Here is a 16,293-nt window from a genome sequence, read left to right as displayed (position 1 = left end):
GAGCTGATGTGGAGTATTCTTAGGGCTTTTCACACTTCAAATGTTTAACACTGGGTCATTCTAACACTGGATAAATAGAATCCTGGGTTATCTGTAATCACGTTCCACACTGCTCAGGCTACACCTGGGGTTAAAAAATAATCCTGTTTGTTTATTAACAGACGGTTCACATTGGCAAACCCCAGGTTAACATTATTATTTGTATATTTACGATGTCACTGTCCCTGATTGGACAAACAGCAGGTCACCTTTTTAGATGACATTTCTGCATCTTGTCGGGTAAATAAAATGTCACCACGTACGGCTAAGCCTCGGGACATGCATAAATGCAAGAAAACAAAGACAAAAGTACTAATAAATAAAAACAAGTAGCGAAGTATGTCATCTTGCCATCTCCTCATAGCTCCAGTTTACCGCAAACGTGGCATTAAGCATTTGCATAAGTTCATTCATTTTCCTTCAGCTTAGTCCCTTTATTCATCAGGGGTTGCCACAGTGGAATGAACCACCAACTTATCCAGCATATGTTTCAAACAGCGGATGTTTAAAACCACATGACGGAGAGTAAATGGTGAAGTCATTTTAATATCTGGTTGAAACATCTATTTCATGCTTATCGCTTTGTGCCTTAATACTAAAGTCAACTTTTTGACTTTCAGACCTGATGGTGCTGAAAGAAGAGACTCACCAACGGAATGAAATGGAAGAGAAACACCAAGACATAACGACTGATGAAAAACCCACACTGACTGAAAAGACGTCATCACGAGGAAGACCTCGGAAATCCAAATCTGGGTGTAATTTCACTTGTCATCAATGTGGAAACCATTTCAGCCGAAAACACAGCCTTCAAGTCCACATGATAACTCACACTGGAGAGAAGCCTTTCAGCTGTAAACAGTGTGGGAAGAGTTTCAGTCAAAAGCCAAACCTTTATGTTCACATGAGAGTTCACACTGGGGAGAAACCTTACAACTGTGAACAGTGTGGAAAGAGTTTTGCTAAAAGCAATGACTTTAAAGCCCACATGAGAATTCACACTGGAGAGAAGCCGTACACATGCCAACAGTGTGGGAAAAGCTTCCGTAATACAGGAAACCTCACATTCCACATGAGAATTCACACTGGAGAGAGGCCTTTCTCTTGCTCTCAGTGTGGAAAGTGTTTTAAGCAAAATGGCACCCTTGAAGTCCACATGAGAACTCACACTGGAGAGAGAATATTCACTTGCACACAGTGTGGGAAAAGTTTTGCTCAAAAACAAAGCCTTATCATCCACATTAGGATTCACACTGGAGAGAAACCTTACACATGTACTGAGTGTGGTAAAAGTTTCACATGTAATAGCGCACTCAATAACCACAAGAAAACTCACACCGGAGAGAAGCGGTTTGCATGTTCTCAGTGTGGAAAGAGCTTCACAACCAAAGCTAGCATTAAGAACCACATGAATGATCACACTGGAACCATAGTGTTCACATGTGATCAGTGTGGAAAGAGTCTCACATGCAAAGACTCCATTAAGCAACACATGAAGACTCACTCAGGAGAGGATCGTTTTAGATGCAGTGAGTGTGGAAAGGACTTTAAACATAAAAGAAGCCTCAGCACTCACATGAAGCTTCACAATGGAAAGCAGAGTCCTCAACACTGAGACCTTGTCCACACAAACGGTATATTCAAAACGGCAGCTTGTTCTCGTAGTTTGGATGTTCATTTACGTGAAGTTTATGTATAAACTACTTTCAAGAGGATCACATGCTTATGATTGTTCACGACTGCATTAGTTAACACATGATTCACCAATCAGATGATTCCTAACTCACTATAAATAACCAGAGTTTCTTACCTCAGTTATCTTCGTCTTCGAGCTCAAACCGAGTATCTTATGAGCCCAGGGCTCTCTCCCGGGACAGCATGCCAAACACGCTTTATTATCAATCAATAGCTAAGGGTGAACTCTTGAATACATATCAAGTTACTGAAAATGAAACCCTTTAACACCTGAAGATATAAACTGTAACTGTTTGTAGTGTAGATCAGGGGTCACAGCCCAGTACCAGGTTGTGAGAGTTAGAAAAAAACTTTATATGTTTTTCAACTTTATTATGAACCGATAACCATAGTTGTGCACATTGCACACTTCAATCAAATGGTCAGCACTGAACAGAATATTAGAAAGATTGGGGAGGAGAAAATGTTTGGGGAGATGCAGGGAACACTGTCCAACACCCGTAGATTGTGTTTATGATGAAAACATAAGAGGAACAGAAATATGGTGTTTTGAGACAGCTGACTGGGAGACATTCAGCTATGTCAGTGAGCAAGAGATGAAAAATACTGAAGTATATTGATGAAGATGATGACAAGGTGAATAATTGATGCTTGCAGTGCTCTGTTTGTGTTCAGCAAATCAGACTAATATGAAGAAGGGGCATAAGGAGAAATGACTATACCATGGTGAACAAATGAATGTGGTGAAACAGTCAAATCTACAAATAAAGCATTTAAAATAATGAAAATGAATCATAGTTTCCAAATTTAATTTTATATAACAATTTTTATTTGTAGGAGAGGTATAAAAAGACAAAAAATGCTCAGTTTTGCCCAGGCCTGTATATATTTGCCCTGACTTGCCCCTGTCTATTATCTGAACTTTTGTGTTCTCCTCAAAGATCCCTCAGGTCTTCTGCTCAGCTCCTGCTAACTGTTCCTAAATCCTGCTTGAAAACAAAAGGAGACAGAGCCTTCTCAGTCTATGCTCCAAAACCTTTCACCTTTAGAAATGAAAGCTTCATCTACATTAAGTGTTTTTAAACAGTCAGTCAAGACCCACCTCTTCTCTCTAGCCTATTGATAGAAATCAGTTTTTCTTCTTCTTTTAGGACTCATTGACTATACAGATATTTTACATTTATTTTTAGCTTTTAAATGTTATTGTAGCATATATTGTCTTGTCTCTCTAATTGTGTATTATTTAGCCATGTTTGGGAAGCACTTTGGTCAACATTCATGTTGTTTTAAGGTGCTATTTAAATAAAGTTAAGCTTTATTTATAGGAAGGTTGAGAACATTAAATCAGTGTAGGAAACTAGTACAAGCTGACGACTGTAATATTTCATACAATCTAGACGCTTAAACATTCAACTTTATTAATAATTATAAAATCATTCAAAACAGACATCAGAAAATCCACTCTCTCAGTATAATATACAGACAAATTTGACTGATTATTACAGTGATGTTCAAATATATACTGATGCTGCAGATAGAGTGACCTTGATTGGAGTGGCCTTTACAGTTCCTGAGTTTCCAATATGAGTAGAGAAAAGGATCAGTGACGAGTTAACGGTGTATACAGGAGAAATTATTGCATTATTGTTAGCAATACAAATGATGAGAATAATAGTAATTATTTATGGGTACCTTTGGCTATATATATAAATACACACACACACACACACACATATATATATATATATATATATATATATATATATATATATATATATATATATATATATATATTAGGGCTGTCAAAAATAACGCGTAAACAACGTTAATTATTTTTTTGTTGTTAATTACGTCAATTTTTTAAACGCATTTCACGCATGCGCAGAGTGACGAAATTATTTGGGGAGCTAGTGGCAAGATGGAGCAAGGTGAGCAAGATTGGCCTATGGATGGATTCAAATATAAAAAGAATGCTGATGGTACAGTTAACAAGTTCAAGGTTTTTTTGCAAGATTTGTAACAAGGAGTTTCAATTTCACCAGAGCTGTTCAAGCTTGAAGTACCATGTCAACGCCAAACATGCGTTTGCTGGGTCGTCAAGTTCAGCAGGTGATTTGCGCCAGACCACACTGAAATTTCGCAGGCCATTAACAAAATCAACCTCGGATAATTTGACCTACACAATAGCAAAATGGATTGCAAAGGATTGTAGACCCATTAGCATTGTAGAAGACTCCGGTTTCATGGATGTGTTTTACAAGTGGCGTCTCAAGACTCATCCTATAAGCCACCGTCAAGAGCCACAGTTATGATGAAAGTCCACGAGCTCTATGAAAGCGAAAAAGGAAAGAGGTCTTGGCTCAAGTAAATTATATTGCCCTGGCAGGAGACCATTGGACATCAGTGAGTAACAACAATTACCTCAGAATAACTGCACATTACATCAGTGACGCCTGGGAACTGAAGTCTTTTGCGCTGACTATATTAAAAACTGAAGAGCGTCATTTTGTGGAGGCTTGTAAAGAACAGTTCCTGTTTGTTGCACGTAAGTGGGACATCGAGGGCAAAACAACAACCATCGGGACTGACAGTGCACGCAACCTGGTTGCTGCAATTCGACTTACACACCGTGAACACATGAACTGGATAAATAAATCTTCTTTATTTTTTTTCAGTTATCCTATTTCTATTATTTAGCTCCTCATGTGAGAGATTCTGTGAACTATGTATCTTTACAAAAACTTTTGCAAGCATATCAGCTTTGTCTTCATTAGTAATTGCTATAATTCCATTATTTCTTAATATCGGTAGAGAAAATTCCATTCTTACACCACCCATCTTTCTAATCATTCCCCAGATCTCCTTAATGTGTATTTCTGTCCCAATATTGCTGCAATAATCTCTCCAGTATTTCCTTTTGGCTTCTTTAATGTTTCTCTTGGTTTTTGCGTGTGCTCTTTTATATTCCATTAAATTGTCCAAAGTATGATTTAACTTTACAACTTTGAAGATTTTGTTTCTATTTTTAACTGCACTTCTGCACTCATCTGTCCACCATGGTACCATGTTCTTTCTCCTAGCCCCTGATGTTTTACCTATTGCTTCTGCTGACTCATGTATTAAGCTTGTAATCATATTGTTTAATTCCTTAACATTGTTACTCATGTTCGGCATGGCCTCAGTTAGTTTACAGCTTGCTTTAAAACTGAACAGTTCCAAATAAGCTTTTCTCGTTTTCCATCTTGTAGCCCAATTATCTTCTAAAATGACATTTTGATTGCTTAGTTTTGTCCAAATTGGATAATGATCACTGCCCATTTTATTACTGCTTACTTCCCATACACACGTTCCTGCCAGTTGCTGTGTAACAAAAGTAAGATCAATTGCTGATTCCCTACCATGAGTAACATCATATCTTGTGGCTCTTGCATCATTTAAACACACTAATTGTTTATCATATATTATCTCCTCTATGATACCCCCGTTGCTATCTGTTTTTGTACTTCCCCACAATGAGCTATGAGCACTGAAATTCCCTCATACTATTAGTTTAGAGTTTTCTACCTCACAAATTTCCTCCAGCACTTCACTGGCTCCTGAAGAAGTTATAAAGAGACAGGCAAACGCACTGAACATTCTTATATTAAGCAATGTGTTAACTTATTCATTAGTTAAAATCAATTCAAAGTTAAATACTCATTCAAATAATCAAATAATTATATAAAAATTATGCGAAACAAGATGATGAGGAAAGGATAAATATTGATTCATGCTGAGATGGATAGGAAGGTATAAATCAGAATCCTCTACGCTCTACAAAAGTTGGCTTACACGCCCAAACAGGGACTTGAACCCTGGATTGTCAGATGAAAAGTCTGAGACTCTACCGACTGAGTTATCTGGGGTCATTGGGGCATTAGCTTAGATTAGCTTGTGACCTGTCAAAGATGCAGCGTGCACTAAAAAGTGGGCTGTACAAAACAGGTGGCAAGAGGGGGGCGTGATGCCAATGTCACCGTAAGAAATCCTGCAGTGACCCGGATTCAATGCAGGATTGCTGCGGCCACAATGCAGAGTCCTTACCACAATACGATCACGGCGAGTTACCGGACAGCCGTTGTGGCCCCTGTGTGGTATGTTCCTCCCTGTGATATGCCCTTTTCTGTTCAGTGAGCACACGCTGTTGTTTTTCTTCCTCCTACCAGCACAACGCTTTTCCCAAGTAACGCTGAAATTGCAAAAAAAATGATTATTGAAATTTTAAAAAGGAAGAGGACAAGCACGAGGTCAGCAGGACTCGAACCTGCGCGAGAAGACCCCAATGAATTTCTAATGCACCACCTTAACCATTCGGCTGCGACTACAAGACTGCCATGTCCTCATGCCTAGTACACGTGTTGTGCATCCAGATGAAACTTTCAGCAAGCGATAGCTCACTGGCAAAAGCTGCGGCTCCACAAGAAGAGCCTTACACGCCCGAGCAGGGACTTGAACCCTGGACCCTCAGAGTAAGAGTCTGATGCTCTACCGACTGAGCTATCCAGGCTCCACGGCAGTGCCTCGGAAGTAGGCAAGGTTTAGGGTTGTGGTCGCCGCAGACCTCTACGGTACACAAAAGTTTACCGTGAGGTGGGGTTTAGACTTGTGGTTGGTGTAGATGTTGCTAAAACACAACAGGTCACTGTGAGGTTGGGTTTACGGTTGTTGTAGGTGTAGACATCAGTAAAACACAGTAGTTTGGACTACATGTCATGTGGGAGACATTAAAAAGATCAGTGACAACTGCAGAAGGTCTTTCTGTTGTTGTGGCAATAAATGGAGACTTAACCATTGAAACGATTCCTTCCATGCCTTAGAAGCGTGATTCAATCAACGCTTACCTACACAGCATGCTGGCATCAAAGGTCCCGTTGCTCATATCGAATCCCTAGTCTTCCACACTTTAGGAAACGTAAACATTCAGGACGTGCCATTAGCACAGCCTGCACTAAAAGGAGGCTGGAGATTATGGATGGCATCACAGAGTGCAACGCCAATGCCACCTTGAAAAGCCTGCCGTGACCCGGACTCGAACCGGGGTTGCTGTGGCCACAACGCAGAATACTGACCACTATACGATCACGGCGAGCCACGGGACAGCCGATGAAGCCTCGCTCTCTGTCATACGTCTTTGAAAATGGAGGGCTCCCAGGGCAGTAGGCTTGCACGCGCTGCGGTTTTATTTTTGTCGCTTTTCTCTACCAGCACACCCCTTTTCCCAAGGAACACTGGAGTTGCAAACAATCAAGGACAGTCGCAAACTAAATCCTGCACACAGCCTGGACGTAGTCAGCAGGATTCGAACCTGCGCGGGGAGACCCCAATGGATTTCAAGTCCATCGCCTTAACCACTCGGCCACGACTACAAAGTTTGACCTTTCCATTGTGCTCTTGCCTGGCGCATTGGTCGTGCTGCCGGATGACATGTAGAGCAAGCAAGAGCTCACCAGCAATAGATGTCGCTTGTAGGAATGGTATGCAGTTTAACCCAAAGAAAGACCAGTCTGTCAGACGAAGAGGAGCCGGAGTCAGAGATTTAAATAAATAAATAAATAAAGTTTACTGCAGATAGTTTGCAGTTACATCAGCAGAAGCCAGCTTCAACACTCGCCATGAGTTCCTAGAGCGCTCTGCTTACAATCACAAATCAATAACAATTATACTCTCACATAAGGTCATTAACTGCGTCACGCATATAGGTGTTCTAACCTGATTGGATAAAACACAGATAGACTAGGAAAATTTTCACGTGGGGTGCGTGCGTACAATTCTAAACAGTATCTCAAGTATAAACGTCAGACATCCACTAGACTGTTTAGAGCTGACTCTAGACCTGTAAAACGGATCCACAATCAAATAGAACACACACACTTAAATATAATCTGTTTCTTATCCGAGGCTGAGTGTAGTCTCAGCCGTCTTTATCAAAACTGGTTAAAAACCGGTATAATCTACATTCAGGCAGTTATATCCTTACTACACAAAGTCTATCTTGAATAAAAAGTAGAATCACCTTAAAAGAATTAACCGTAAAAACAGCAAGATCCCTTAAGACATTTTAGATAGTATTAACTCATAGAAATAACAATGGAGACAGTTGCTTCCGGTCCTCAGCCCTCAGCTCCACTCAAGGTCTCCGTGACCTCTGACCTAGTTTGGTGGCTCCTGAAAAAGCTATAAAGAGACAGGCAAACGCACTAAACATTCTTATATTAAGCAATGTGTTAGCTTACTCATTAGTTAAAATCAATTCAAAGTTAATTACTCATTCAAACAATCAAATAATCATATAAAAATAATGAGAAACAAGATGGTGAGGAAAAGATAAACGTTGATTCATGCTGAGATGGATAGGAAGGTATAAGTCCGAATCCTCCACACTCTACAAAAGTTGGCTTACACGCCCAAACAGGGACTTGAACCCAGGAACGTCAGATGAAAAGTCTGATGCTCTACCGACTGTGTTATCCGGGATCACTGGGGCATTAGCTTACACTTAAGCGCTTGTGACCTGTCAGAGTTGCAGCGTGCACTAAAAAGTGGGCTGTACAAAACAGGTGGCAAGAGGGGGACGTGATGCCAATGTCACCGTAAGGAAGCCTGCCGTGACCCGGATTCGAAGTGGGGTTGCTGCGGTCACAATGCAGAGTACTAACCACAATCTGATCACGGCGAGTAACCGGACAGCCGTTGTGGCCCCTGTGTGGTATGTTCCTCCCTCTGATTTGCCCCTTTCGGTTCAGTGAGCGCACGCTGTTGTTTTTCTCCTCCTACCAGCACGACGCTTTTCCCAAGTAACGCTGGAATATCAAACATTTGATGACTGTTGCAAGATTAAAAAGGAACAGGACGAGCACGTGGTCGTCAGGACTCGAACCAGCGCGAGAAGACCCCAGTGGATTTCTCATGCACCCCCTTAACCACTCGGCCGCAACTACAAGATTGCCTGTGCGCTCCATGTCCTCATGCCTAGTACACGTGTTGTGCATCCAGATGAAACTTTCAGCAAGCGATAGCTCACTGGCAAAAGCTGCGGCTCCACAAGAAGAGCCTTACACGCCCGAGCAGGGACTTGAACCCTGGACCCTCAGATTAAAAGTCTGATGCTCTACCGACTGAGCTATCCGGGCTCCGCTGCAGTACCTCGGAAGTAGGCAAGGTTTAGGGTTGGGGTCGGCGCAGACCTGTACGGTACACAAAAGTTTACCGTGAGGTGGGGTTTAGACTTGTGGTTGGTGTAGATGTTGCTAAAACACAACAGGTCACTGTGAGGTTGGGTTTACGGTTGTTGTAGGTGTAGACATCAGTAAAACACAGTAGTTTGGACTCCATGTCATGTGGGAGACATTAAAAAGATCAGTGACAACTGCAGAAGGTCTTTCTGTTGTTGTGGCAATAAATGGAGACTTAACCATTGAAACGATTCCTTCCATGCCTTAGAAGCGTGATTCGATCAACGCTTACCTACACAGCATGCTGGCATCAAAGGTCCCGTTGCTCATATCGAATCCCTAGTCTTCCACACTTTAGCAAACGTAAACATTCAGGACGTGCCATTAGCACAGCCTGCACTAAAAGGAGGCTGGAGATTACGGATGGCATCACAGAGTGCAACGCCAATGCCAGCTTGAAAAGCCTGCCGTGACCCACATTTGAACCGGGGTTGCTGCGGCCACAACTCAGAGTACTAACCACTACACGATCACGGCGAGCCACGGGACAGCCGCTGGAGCCTCGGTCTCTCTGTCATACATCTTTGAAAATGGAGGGCCCCCAGGGCAGTCAGCTGGCACGCGCTGCAGTTTTATTTTTGTCACTTTCCCCTACCAGCACATCCCTTTTCCCAAGGAACACTGGAATTGCAAACAATCAAGGAAAGTCACAAACTAAATCCTAAGTGCAGCCTGGACGTAGTCAGCAGGATTCGAACCTGCACGGGGTGACCCCAATGGATTTCTAGTCCATCACCTTAACCACTCGGCCACGACTACAAAGTTTGACCTTTCTATTGTGCTCTTGCCTGGCGCATTGGTTGTGCTGCCCGATGACATGTAGAGCAAGCAAGAGCTCACCAGCAATAGATGTCGCTTGTAGGGATGGTATGCAGTTTAACCCAAAGAATGACCAGTCTGTCAGACAAAAAAGAGCCGGAGTCAGAGATTTAAATAAATAAATAAATAAAGTTTACTGCAGATAGCTTGCAGTTACATCAGCCAGCTTCAACACTCGCCATGAGTTCCTAGGGCGCTCTGCTTACAATCACAAATCAATAACAATTATACTCTCACATAAGGTCATTAACTGCGTCACGCATATAGGTGTTCTAACCTGATTGGATAAAACACAGATAGACTAGAAAAATTTTCACGTGGGGTGCGTGCGTACAATTCTAAACAGTATCTCAAGTATAAACGTCAGACATCCACTAGACTGTTTAGAGCTGACTCTAGACCTGTGAAACGGATCCACAATCAAATAGAACACACACACTTAAAGTATAATCTGTTTCTTATCCGAGGCTGAGTGTAGTCTCAGCCGTCTTTATCAAAACTGGTTAAAAACCGGTATAATCTACATTCAGGCAGTTATATCCTTACTACACAAAGTCTATCTTAAATAAAAAGTAGAATCACCTTAAAAGAATTAACCGTAAAACAGCAAGATCCCTTAAGACCTTTTAGATAGTATTAACTCATAGAAATTACAATGGAGACAGTTGCTTCCGGTCCTCAGCCCTCAGCTCCACTCAAGGCCTCCGTGACCTCTGACCTAGTTTGGTGGCTCCTGAAAAAGTTATAAAGAGACAGGCAAACGCACTGAACATTCCTATATTAAGCAATATGTTAACTTACTCATTAGTTAAAATCAATTCAAAGTTAATTACTCATTCAAACAATCAAATAATTATATAAAAATAATGAGAAACAAGATGGTGAGGAAAGGATAAACGTTGATTCATGCTAAGATGGATAGGAAGGTATAAGTCCGAATCCTCCACGCTCTACAAAAGTTGGCTTACACGCCCAAACAGGGACTTGAACCCAGGAACGTCAGATAAAAAGTCTGACGCTCTACCTATAGTTATCCGTGATCACTGGGGCATTAGCTTAGATTTAAGCACTTGTGACATGTCAGAGTAGCAGCGTGCACTAAAAAGTGGGCTGTACAAAACAGGTGGCAAGAGGGGGGCGTGATGCCAATGTCACCGTAAGGAAGCCTGCCGTGACCCGGATTCGAAGCACGGTTGCTGTGGCCACAATGCAGAGTACTAACCACTATCCGATCACGGGGAGTTACCGGATGGCCGTTGTGGCCCCAGTGTGGTATGTTCCTCCCTCTGATTTGCCCCTTTCAGTTCAGTGAGCGTGCGCTGTTGTTTTTCTCCTCCTACCAGCACAACGCTTTTCCCAGGAAACACTGGAATTGCAAACAATTGATGACTGTTGCATTTTTAAAAAGGAACAGGACATGAACAGCAGGACTCAAACCTGCGCAAGGAGAACCTAACGGATTTCTAATCCATCGCCTTAACCACTTGGCCAAGGACAGGTCAAAAGGGATTGCTAAGATGGGGAAAAAATGAGAGAAAAACAGGGGGGGGGGGGTGGTTGAGGAAAAAAATAGAGGGAAATGTAAAAAATAATAAAACAACAACAAAGGGAATGTGTGTAAATGTGAATGTAGATGTGAAGTTCTGATTTCATTGAATTGTTTTTTCACATTTTCACTTATTTTAACTAACAAAATGTTTAAAATCTATTATTACTTAATTTACCTCTTCGCAAATAAGCTCGTTCACTTTTTTCTAAATTGAAAAAATAAAACATACAAGGTTATGATACATATTATAATAACATTTATATAATTATTAATCTAAAATATTAAATATATATATATATATATATATATATATATATATATATATATATATATATAAAGTATAATATTAAGAACAGAATTTAAATAAAATATAAAACTAAAACAAATTAATTAAACATGACCTTTAGAAATGTAAACAAATTAAATAATTACATAATAATAATTATTATTATAACTTTAATAATTGTAACTTTAATCAATATACTACTATTCATATTAATTCGGTAATGCATTTTTTAATGTTTACCTAATAATAAAACAAACTTATATTTTAATAAGACAAATACAAACTTAAAAAACTATAACACTGTTAATATTATTATTATTAACTATAATTATAAATAACTACACAAAAACAGTAAAAATAAAAATAAAAACATTATTTAAAGATATATAAGTAAGAAAAAAAAAAAAAAATAAATATATATATATAGCCAATTTAAAGTACATTATAATAATTCTAATAACAATAACCACAAATACATCTTAATTTAACATATTTTTTTTTTTGTTGTTTATTTAAACATCTTAAAGAGCTTTCCTTTAAAGTCTAATTTAGTTAATGCACTTTAAATGCACCAACTTAAAATATAATGTATGTATGAAAATGTATGCATGTATGTATGTATTCAGTAATTGTCAGGCCAGATGCTGGACAGTACCACTTTCCTTTAACCTGGGAATGGCGTGCAAGTTTGTTTTTTGGGTGGCCGCATGTTTTACAATGATAATGATAATGTTCTTTTGTGTGACGCTTCTCCTCTTTTTCCCCATTCTTGATCCTCAAGAGCTGCCTTCTGCAGTCTCCAAGCACGCTGATGATTCAGAGGCGGTGGTGGAACTGATGGCTGTTGGCCTGCTGGAAGGTTAGACCATCCCTGAGGCGGTGGTGGAGGCAGGGGCATAGCGGACATTTTAAAAGTGGGGGGTACGGCTGTATGAGATCATACGTTCATATATTTATAAATCCCGTGTTTCTAAATTGTCTATCTCTAAAAGTGAGGGGGACATATGTGTGCCAGATGGAGATGCTCCTCCTTGCCCAGTGTCTATGCGTGTAATGGAAGCTGCTGCAGTTCCAGTTCTTAAATTTTTTGTTGCCGAATAACTGCCCCATCCCCCTGATTTTCAGGCTCATGAAACTGAATTGGAACATGTCCATGTTCAACAGGTGCAGTTGGGGGCACCTTAGGCATCAGCAGTGGCTCATTTGTCAAACCCACCTGCTGGGGAAACTCTAGTCCTTGAAGCAGCGTGTCCTGTTCAGTTCTTTTTTGTTGGTCCAGAAGCCTGTGAGAAAAAAAACAACAACAAAACATTAAGTTTGAAGAGAGCACAACTACTCTTTATGCAAGTGTACAGAATGGTTAAGTATATACCACAAAGCAATGAAAAAAAAACTATATATAAAAAAATGTCAGGAAATTATTTAAAGAAATATAAAGCATGCAGTTTGCAGTGTAATTTAAGAGACAGAAAAGAAGAGCTGGCTTCAGATAGCATCAGCCATCTGTTATACATTACTGTTAATGATGTTCATAATTCAAGAAAAAATCAAGAGGTGATTAATATTACAGCAATAAGGTACCGTAAGCAGTAACAGTTCTGTGTAAAGCTGTTGTGAAAAAACTGTGCACTTTTATTGCAACTAATATAAAAATTAATTCAGACAAATGAGTAGTTCGTTTCATATTTGCTTCTGAAGAGCAGTCGTTCATAGTAATATTCTACTCAAGTGACTGTAAGAAGCCCAACTTACCATGATGACACTGTAGTAGTGTTGACTGTAACTAGCACCAAGTTGGTCTTGTCCAGAATCTCTCTGCAGTCCTCAAGCAGCTGCTTAATGTGCCTGTACATCATCACAATTGTCTGAGGAATGGGTAAGATTTTGCCCTTTTGGTCTTTGGGCCTGTTTCTTGCTTCACTGAAGTTCTTCAAAAGCTTCAGCGTCACACATTCTGAAACCCGGATGACATTAGGTCTCTGGGCAGCCTGGCCATGAATCATGAAGTCTGTGGATATAAAAATGCTTTGAATAAATTATGTATGATCTGCATTTAATTTCTCACTATAGTTTTGTAGACATATAGATTGATTTTTACATAGGCAGCATTAAAAGACTAATGTCAAATGTTACAGTTTAACCTGCCTCTCAGCTGCTTGTTGACCAGGGGCTGAGCCACTGCCCTCAGTGAAGCTCTCCAAGGACCTTCCAAGACCTTTTTCTTGTTCTTAAGCGAATACTTGGAGGGGAACTGGCCAATGGCATCCAAACATGAATACAACCGCAAGATCTCTGCTATCTCGTTGGTAGATAAAGCAGTGATAGTGCAGTTGAGGCTGACGAGATACCCTGCCAAGTTGTCCACCGCATCCCATCCAGAAACACCCCTTAAGTCACATCTACTGTCCTGGGCCTCAAAGCCAGCTACTAGAGGGTCAGTATCGCCAGCTGCATGGCACACAATTGTGTCAATTTCACTGGCATCTTCAGGCTCCTCTGCAGGAATTTCAGGCATGTCATTTTGATGTGGAATCAACTGGTCTCCTCTATTGGACTGAACCAACAAGTACTCCACTGCAATGCGCTCACCTGCAATATTTTTAACACATTTTTAACACAGGAGACAGAGAGAACAATAATCCAATGCTTTGTCCTGAGACATACTCTTACCATTGGGTTTTCCTGGAGGGGTGAATTCTGGGATCAAAGCCCTACCAAGGACTCGTTAGCTTATGCTATTTAAATAAGACATTAAACACACATCAAATGTCCTGATGTTTGAGGTCCTCGCCACAGACACAGCTTCTTTTCTCCGGCTCATGTTTCATCTCTAGGCCCCCTCTAACATGTACATTTGTGTGTACATGGCATTGCATCTCCATCCTAGGAATTAAAAAAATCAGGTAACAGTTATTTTAAACTGAGAAAACTAAAATTTTATGACAGTAATAGAACAGTAACAAAATACAGAGACAACTATGGTTGTAAATTCCATGATAACAACTTAAAACAATAAATTTAATGAAAAGAAGCCAAATCCAGTTAGTGGCCAGGGTGCGACTATAATGCTTAAACAATAGCAGCAGTTTACTAATTTGCTAATAAGCTTAAAAATATACAGAACATTTTACAATCGAACACTCAAAATTTACCAGGAATAAAGGCACAATGATGGCGGTTAAAACTTTCCAGTGAGGATGACCCCCTGCCACATCTAAGCACAGTTAGGACTTTACCACCCTTCTGGATTTTCCCTGTCTTTGTGTATGACTCCACATGGGGAGGGTCCTGGATGCCCTCCAGGTGTTTTTGTTGTGTCTCCCAGACATGGTCCATGCTGTCAGGGTTAACCAGACAAAGACCTGTGGTGTCAGTAAGCTCAGATAAGAAAAGAAACTGCATTTTGTTGTTGTTGTTGTTGTATTATTTATTTATTTTTAAACGTAAAAAGTCAAATGTTTTAAATACAATTATAATTATAATATTTATAGTTAAAAACAATAATGGTGGGGCCAGTATTTATTAATTAATAATTGATTTTCATCATCATTAGGGAAAGGAGGCATTTTTAAGATTTTAAAGATTTTAAATTTTTGTCAAATGCACTTTACATTTAATACGATTTCAGCTGACTGACTGCAGCAATCCCGGTCAACATAGATGACCTCAGGCTCTGGCTCCTTAGCCTTCTGGTAGCGTCTGACGATGCCCTGGCACAGCTCCTCCAGTCCTGCACCTTCAGCTGTTGTAAGATAACTGTTCAAAACCTGACCAAGCTCATTCCCAATATTGGTCATCCATGCAGTCATGTCCCCAATGGCACCAGACACCTTTTTGGTAACCTCAAAAACAAACATAAAAACGTAGACATTTTGGCAGGCCTGATATAGGTTTCCTTCTTTTTTTGTCACAAATGCACACACTTTTAGGATTACAATGCATGGAAGCCATGCATGGAGAGCACAATGGATTAGCAGTCCATCGCCTTAACCACTCGGCCACCTCGTCATGCATGTAGCCACTTTCCTGATGGGGGCTGGACTTTGGCATATGATGTATGTATTTGCAGCTACTTTCGATACAGATGACATAAAATTTTGCAGCAACATCCTTCAAAACGCTAAGAGGGTGCGAGTAATACACCTTCCACTGAATCACCAGGATCTCTCAAATGCCAGTGCATTTGAGCGATGAGGATGGGATTCAAACCCACGCATGCAGAGCACAATGGTTTAGCAGTCCATCGCCTTAACCACTCGGCCACCTCGTCATGCATGTAGCCACTTTCCTGATGGGGGCTGGACTTTGGCATATGATGTATGTATTTGCAGCTACTTTCGATACAGATGACATAAAATTTTGCAGCAACATCCTTCAAAACGCTAAGAGGGTGCGAGTAATACACCTTCCACTGAATCACCAGGATCTCTCAAATGCCAGTGCATTTGAGCGATGAGGATGGGATTCAAACCCACGCATGCAGAGCACAATGGTTTAGCAGTCCATCGCCTTAACCACTCGGCCACCTCGTCATGCATGTAGTTGCTTTCCTGATGGGGGCTGGACTTTGGCATATATGTATGTATTTGCAGTTACTTTCGATACAGATGACATAAAATTTTGCAGCAACATCC

The 16,293-nt window shown here is 40.5% G+C and overlaps 2 protein-coding genes and 4 non-coding genes across 8 annotated transcripts in view; 2 read left to right on the top strand and 4 right to left on the bottom strand.

Annotated features, from left to right (window-relative positions):
- The window catches only part of LOC130222140 (gastrula zinc finger protein XlCGF8.2DB-like), a 197,884-nt gene extending 196,216 nt beyond the window's left edge, over nt 1–1,668 (top strand). For both annotated transcript variants that reach the window (XM_056454768.1, XM_056454767.1), the window contains one exon: nt 660–1,668. In XM_056454768.1, coding sequence (XP_056310743.1) covers nt 660–1,654 — 995 coding nt within the window. In that variant the 3' untranslated portion in view covers nt 1,655–1,668. The remainder of the gene's footprint in view (nt 1–659) is intronic.
- LOC130222040 (NACHT, LRR and PYD domains-containing protein 12-like) overlaps nt 1–16,293 on the top strand; it is a 417,646-nt gene that overhangs the window by 320,043 nt on the left and 81,310 nt on the right. The gene's annotated exons all lie outside the window — the stretch shown is intronic.
- On the bottom strand, nt 6,208–6,280 carry trnak-cuu (transfer RNA lysine (anticodon CUU)). Its single transcript has one exon. It is a non-coding gene; the product is annotated as a tRNA-Lys (tRNA).
- Nucleotides 7,058–7,139, bottom strand: trnas-uga (transfer RNA serine (anticodon UGA)). The gene has a single exon. It is a non-coding gene; the product is annotated as a tRNA-Ser (tRNA).
- On the bottom strand, nt 8,831–8,903 carry trnak-uuu (transfer RNA lysine (anticodon UUU)). Its single transcript has one exon. It is a non-coding gene; the product is annotated as a tRNA-Lys (tRNA).
- On the bottom strand, nt 9,683–9,764 carry trnas-aga (transfer RNA serine (anticodon AGA)). Its single transcript has one exon. It is a non-coding gene; the product is annotated as a tRNA-Ser (tRNA).

The sequence above is a fragment of the Danio aesculapii genome, chromosome 4, assembly GCF_903798145.1.
Source record: "Danio aesculapii chromosome 4, fDanAes4.1, whole genome shotgun sequence".
NCBI lineage: Eukaryota > Metazoa > Chordata > Actinopteri > Cypriniformes > Danionidae > Danio > Danio aesculapii.
The sequence above is the reverse complement of the archived record's forward strand: the minus strand, read 5'-3'. Positions and strand labels throughout refer to the sequence as shown.